The 6698-nt window shown below is 32.0% G+C and overlaps 1 protein-coding gene across 1 annotated transcript in view; it reads right to left on the bottom strand.

Moving 5' to 3' along the window:
• The window catches only part of LOC106475333 (probable 28S rRNA (cytosine-C(5))-methyltransferase), a 25223-nt gene that overhangs the window by 6249 nt on the left and 12276 nt on the right, over positions 1-6698 (bottom strand). Inside the window, exon 5 of the mRNA XM_013936022.2 lies at positions 2114-2229. Coding sequence (XP_013791476.1) covers positions 2114-2229 — 116 coding nt within the window. The remainder of the gene's footprint in view (positions 1-2113; positions 2230-6698) is intronic.

The following is a 6698-nucleotide window of genomic DNA, read 5'->3' as shown; positions in this document are numbered from 1 at the left end:
TAAATCAGCAGCACCCTCTTCACAGCTAGTAATATCCAAGACCTTAATATCATCTGCAAATTTATTGACCATTCCTTCATCTATGTCATTAATGTAAATCAAATAAAGCAAAGGTCCTATGACTGAGCCCTGAGGTACCCAACCCTGCTTTCTTCAGCCCAGCCACTTTTCTATCCAATTTGCTAACTTATCCCCCACACCCATACAGCTATTTTTTTTTTACAAACCTTTTATGTGGCACCTTGTCAAATAGTTTCTCAAAATCCATATACACTAAATTCACACCCTTACCCTCATCTACATAAGCAGCAACCTTTTCAAAGAATGTTAAAAGATTTGTAAGGAAAGATTTTCCTGTAGTGAAACCATGTTGACTATCCAATGAAATTTTAAACTTTGTTTAATGACTTTGTAAAGCATCTTTTATCAGACTTTACAAAACTTTTCCCACAACTGATGTAAGACTAATGGGCCTATAATTACTATGACAATTTTTATCACCTCCCTTGAAAAGAACAGCGACATTAGCTAACTTCAATTCCTCGGGTACCTGTCCACTATTAAAGGACTTACGAAAAATAGTGGCAAGTGGCTCATATATCCAATCCTTAACCTTCTTCAAAACCCTTGGGGAAATATTATCTAGACCAGGAGATTTATCATTCTTTAAACTTTCCCAATATATTGAAGTTCAGAATTAATGCAGTCATCTTGTTTTATCTTGTTTCCATTTATCAATTGTTCAAGATGTGGAATACTGCTTAAATCTTCATTAGTAAAAACTGAAGAAAAAGCAAAATATAATAATGCAGTAATCTCAATCATCAGATTTGGGCTTTCCTTTATCATCCCTCAAGGGTCCTACCCCATCATAACATTTTGTTTACCCTTAATGTATTTAAAGAAATCCTTAATGTTAATTTTTACATTTTCAGATAACCTTTTCTCGTACATCCTTTTTGATGTCCTAATTTCCTGTTTCATCAACTTTCTTGAACTTCCAAATCTCCCATCACACCAGCCTATTTAAACTTATTAAATTTATGATGGTTTTCTTTATCTCTATACTCTTTATGAGCCAACCTGTTTTGTTTTTTACCTGTTTTTACTTGTAGCCACCTTTTTCTTTCTGTAAGGAATCTTGAATATTTGAAAAGTTATTTAAAAACATTTTCCACATCTGATCAGTGTCTCCAAATAACTCAGCTGTCCAATTCACAACAGATAATTCTTGCCACATCCCTTCAAAATTTGCTTTTTTAAAACATGTGACCAAAATATTATTATTCCTTATCTCCATATGGAGCAAAACATTTAACCTAATAGAGCAATGTTCATTTGCACCCAGATGTTCCCCAATTTCCACCTTCTTGATCATTTCTGTATTTGAAGTTAACAATAAATCTAAAATAATGTTTTTAGCAGGTTCCTTGACTAATTGGTAAAGAGAGTCATCTTGAACAGTTTCCTAAAACCTTTCTCCTTCACAATTTGACTCTAGCATTTCCCAATCAATATGCCTGAAATTAAAATCACCCATTATTATGGTTTCATTAACAGCTGAAATCTTAATCTCATTGTAAAGTTTCTCATTAAAAGTCTATTCCCTTTATATCCATAGATAAGGAATACATCAGATAGTTTAATTATTTGTGATTATGATAAAATACACATAAATAGAAGACTTTGAATCCCACCCAAGGTCTCGGGATTTGAGCCACTAAAATCCCCAAACTTTGGATTGCACATATACATTTCTATAAATCATACAGCACTAGGTTTCTAATAAGTCTGTGTCAGTTTCCTTGTGATCTTCAAATACACGTAATGTAGTCAGGCTAACAACACTTTATAATAACAATTACCCAGTATTCATTTTGCCCTTGAAACTATTTCCTACACTGTTAATATTGCTCATGCTGGTTGGCCATGGTTATGCACTATTGTTTGGCACTAAAATTTCCATTACAACAAACTTCTCTATAGAACAACAATACCATAAAAAATACATTTTTTTTCATATTATTATTTCTAAGTTTCATTTACTAGAGATGAGAAGCTACAATTAGTACATTTCTCTTACTACTATATAATAGACAGAAGAATTTGTTACCCTTTGTTTTCCATTAAAGCTGCAAGATGAACAGTCTTCATCCCAGGAGCTGCACATGCATCCAAGACAAAACTCCCAGGTGGAGGGTTCAGTGCTCTGACAGCTAAACTACTACTCTGAAATAGTATTCAGAAAATCATTCTTCTAGGACTATTTCCATAAGTAATTTATTTTGAACTTTTTGTTTAACTGTGAGAATTCAACAATATACATTGTGTATCTTAGAAACAACTAAAACATACAACTTGAATTTCAGTATAATGACATTAAAACAACTATTCAAGTTTCACTAAATGAGTTCAACATTTGTTGAGTATGGTATCTAATAGTTACATTTTTGAAATTTTCAAGTGTGGAAGTATTAGAGAAATGACCAAAAAAGTTAGTGAAATGTTTCATTGGCTTGGATTTGGCATATTCTTTAAAAGAAAACACTGGAAGAGTCCAGAGGTTTGTTAATCCCGAGATTTAAAAATCATATTAGTAGAATTTTTATCACAACTTAAAATACTACCAGCATCAGTATTTACAGGTATAATAATGCAAAGAAATATACAAAATATTTTGATAGTGTGCATTAGGCAGTTTTCTTAGCTTTATACAGTACCTACATTTGAGGAGTTCATAAAATCGGTGCTAACAAAAACTGTCAGACTGAATTTAATAACAAGAATGTGGAAAACATGAAGAATCCTTATAATGTATCTTAACATCCTTTCATGTCAGGTCCAGTCCAAACCAATAAAACAAATAATTGTTAGTTTCTCCAACTCCTCTACAGAGTAGAAATTCAAATGTTCATTTTATCCTTGATCTTGAGTTATAATCACATTTTTAATTATAAAATACAAATTGTTTTGGAATACAACTTCAAAGGACTTTTGAAACTCAAAACAATTTTTATATGACATTCATAGATAGGTTAGTTGCTTTTTTTTTTCTTTCCTTGAAGTTATTCCATACTTCAACATTATGTACAATTTGCAGATATAATTTTGTCGAAAATATTTGCCTTTTTTTTTATAAAACGATGGTAAAATTAAAATCACTTTAAAAAAATAAGTGAGAGTTCTTGTGTGCTTATTGATAAAAAGTTTTAATTTTTAATTCACAAAGCTCTTTTGATTTTTAATTTACAATACCTTTTATTAAAATAACAGATTAAGATGATTCTAAGAGCATGTGAAACATGCCCTCTTGGTGCTGCTGAGCACATAACATGGATGAAAAAAACAGACATTCAAACAATCTGATAAAAAAAACATATCTTCACCTCCTAGAACAAAATCAACAACACACACACACACATATATGAATGTTTAAAAACTGTATGTTGTGATGGTATGCCTTCTCTTCCAGATGTGATGCAAGAAATTTAATAATAAAATTTATCAACTATACTTTCTTGATTGCCATAAGGAAAATTTGTTTCAACTCAGTTGATTTCTGCATTAACCAATAGTCTTAATAGGATTTTTACTTATTTATCCATCAGTTTTATTAGTTAGCCTTAAACTACCATATAATCCTCAGAGTAAAACAAAGAGCTATGGTAGATTAAAATACACAATCTGGACCAGGGTATCATATGTCAGTTATATATGGGCCACTGCTTAGAAAAACATTTTTAAATTCATAATGCACATCAGTAATTGTTCTAGATATAATTCTGCTTGTTGAACATTGGTTTTGATACTTTTTTGTTTTAACAAACAAAATCGACATTTAGATCTGAATATTATGTGTATGTGAATACATATGAGTGGCAGCTGGTGCATTTTTCACAGAGGCTACATTTTCAACCAACTAAAATCAATGTAAATCATATCATTGAATTTCTTGTCTTTGCAGACTCCATTTCACACAATATGTAACTTTTCTAACCTGTTGGCATGGCAATGGGCTATTCTGACATGCTCAGTGTTCTTTGAATACAATTACTGCTTCCTTTTGAAGAAGTATAAAGTGAGATTGAAGTTTCAGTAGCCATTAATTAAAGCTATTTTACAAATTTCATCAGTGGCTGGATATCAGTTTTCACTCACAGAACTTTTAGTAGCTATTCATTAAAGCTACTTCACAAATGTCATCAGTGGCTGGATATCAGTTTTCACTCACAGAACTTTTAGTAGCTATTAATTAAAGCTACTTCACAAATGTCATCAGTGGCTGGATATCAGTTTTCATTCACAGAAACTGATTTATCAAACAAAATTTAATACCCATATTCAGCCATTTCGATATTAATAAACAAGCCCACAACCAGCATACAAATAGTTATTTTCAAAACTTTGATTGTCATACATGGTTTTAGCAATATTTAGCCAACTTGTATATTATGTGTATAATACCTGTGAAAAGTACAGGTTTGAATAGTGGAATGTGCGAGACAGAAATGTGTTGCACTTTACCAGTCATTCTTCGAAGCAAAAGGACTATGGTATTTGTAGCAGGTTTTCTGTGTATCTTAGTATTTAGAAAGCACAAGTCTCCAGATTCAACCGATTGATCAATAGTAAATTCAGTGGGCTAAAGAGAAAGCAAAGTTGACTCAAATGTTTAAGAAGATATTCCAAGGCTCAACCAATGTCATCACTAAAATGATAGCATATCTGTTGTTGTCTTCTACCAGGCTGTAGCCAAAACCATTTGGCTTAACATTCCAATTTACCCATAAAGATCTTTGCAAGTAGAGTGTATATCATGTTCCCCATAGCTACACCACTGACTTATTAACGTAAATAATCTCCAAAATGGAGACTATTTTTTTCAGAATGATCTGTAGATGACTTTCCACGATATAAAAATGAAAAAGAAGTTTTAACACTTTACAATTTCATTACTGTCAATTGCACAGATTCAAGTCGAACCACCTGGCCACACCAGGCTAGAAATCTGTAGTTTTATACATGTTTGTTGGTTATTTCTAGCTCAAATGCACTGAAAATAATGAATTTTTGAAGTCGATGGTGGCACAACCTTATTGCACTATTTGTTTTTCAAGTACAATAACAGAGGAGAGAGAAAGCCTATACTGTTTATTCCCTAAAAGTAATTTAGATATTTAGAAAATTAGTGTACTAGCTGCCTTCAATAGAAAGAAGTAGATATCGTTACCTACTAAGTATTATTATTTCAGGGATTATGTGTACATTTCCCACGACCCAAAAGATCAGCTGTTGTCAGGGTCAATATAATTTTTTATTGACATAGTTATAAACTGTATGTACTGTTGGACAAAGTGGAAATGATGAATACAAATGATTTTGATGTTATGAATTTATTGAGGTCTTTGCTCTAAGTGTGGTTGTATCATACATACTGAGGGTTTTGATTTTGAGTATGCAAGCTGACAAGCCACATGACAGTCACAGTAAATACAAAGTCACAGTGGAATGGCATGTACTAGATCTATATTTTGATACTGTTTAGTGTTTCATAAGCAGTGTAATGCCACAAACTGATTGCTTTGAGTGCATTCAGGTCAGGGATGTAAAATTTACAAAACAGGGATATCTCTTGTACTTAACGAGATTGAAAAACAAAGGAATATGAATCAACTTGGGAAACTAATGCCATCCAGAAAAAGATGTGCAAAAAGTCATACTCCAGCCATGGTAAGAAAAGTGTGATGTCTTTTACCAGTTGGGAAACCAAAAATACAATGATCAGTTTCAAAATCCACCCATGTGTCCCAGGCAACATTATACAACATAGTGAAGAAGGTAAAGTGATTTAAGTCAGGTGCACACAAGTTTTACTCCCATGACATATACATGAAAATGTTGAATATCTCAAGCAGCTGGAAAACAAAATCAGTATTGGTGTTATTCCATACAAACACATACTTATCAAGCATCCACATACAAAGCTTATAGATTTCCATGTGATTAAACTGTTGAAATGGATGTTGGTAAATTGTTGTTCCCATACACTAGATGGTTAAAGGAAAGCAGACAAGGAGCATAAGTGTTATGAAGAAAATACACAGTGAAAATGTAAGGATGGCAATAACTTGACATATCTATAGAAATGATTAAAAATCTAGCAAGAAATAGATGTAATGATGGTCATTTGCTGTGAACAATTTTCATTACGATAAAGTAATTAACCCTTTCCAGATGGGTCACGGGTGAAGGGCCAATGTATAATAATTGAAATGTGACTGTATTTTATGAAATACTAGTCTACTAAAACACAGCCAGGAAAGATCACTTTGTAAAGACTAAATGTCAGTTTTATATTATTGGATACGGTAACATCAGGGCACTTGTCACACATCATTGTAACTTCTGTAATGTTAGCCAGGCTGAAAGGTCAATATAATAAAAATAATATATATATGTCAATGTATGATGTTATGAAATTTTAGCTATTCAGTCTACACATTTATGTTTTCTTGTTTTAATTTGTTGTCATTCTAGAATGAAAGAGACATAATTTATATGTATTTCTTAATTTTTTTATGGTATTTACGAGATCGGTCAAATCTACCAAACCTGTACATAGAATCGTTACTGAAAAAAACAGTTTTTTCTTAAGAAGCTTTTGATAATTATCTGGACGTTATAAAGATTTTGCATGT

Source organism: Limulus polyphemus, unplaced genomic scaffold, assembly GCF_000517525.1.
Source record: "Limulus polyphemus unplaced genomic scaffold, Limulus_polyphemus-2.1.2 Scaffold8417, whole genome shotgun sequence".
Taxonomy (NCBI): Eukaryota; Metazoa; Arthropoda; class Merostomata; order Xiphosura; family Limulidae; genus Limulus; species Limulus polyphemus.
The sequence above is the reverse complement of the archived record's forward strand: the minus strand, read 5'-3'. Positions and strand labels throughout refer to the sequence as shown.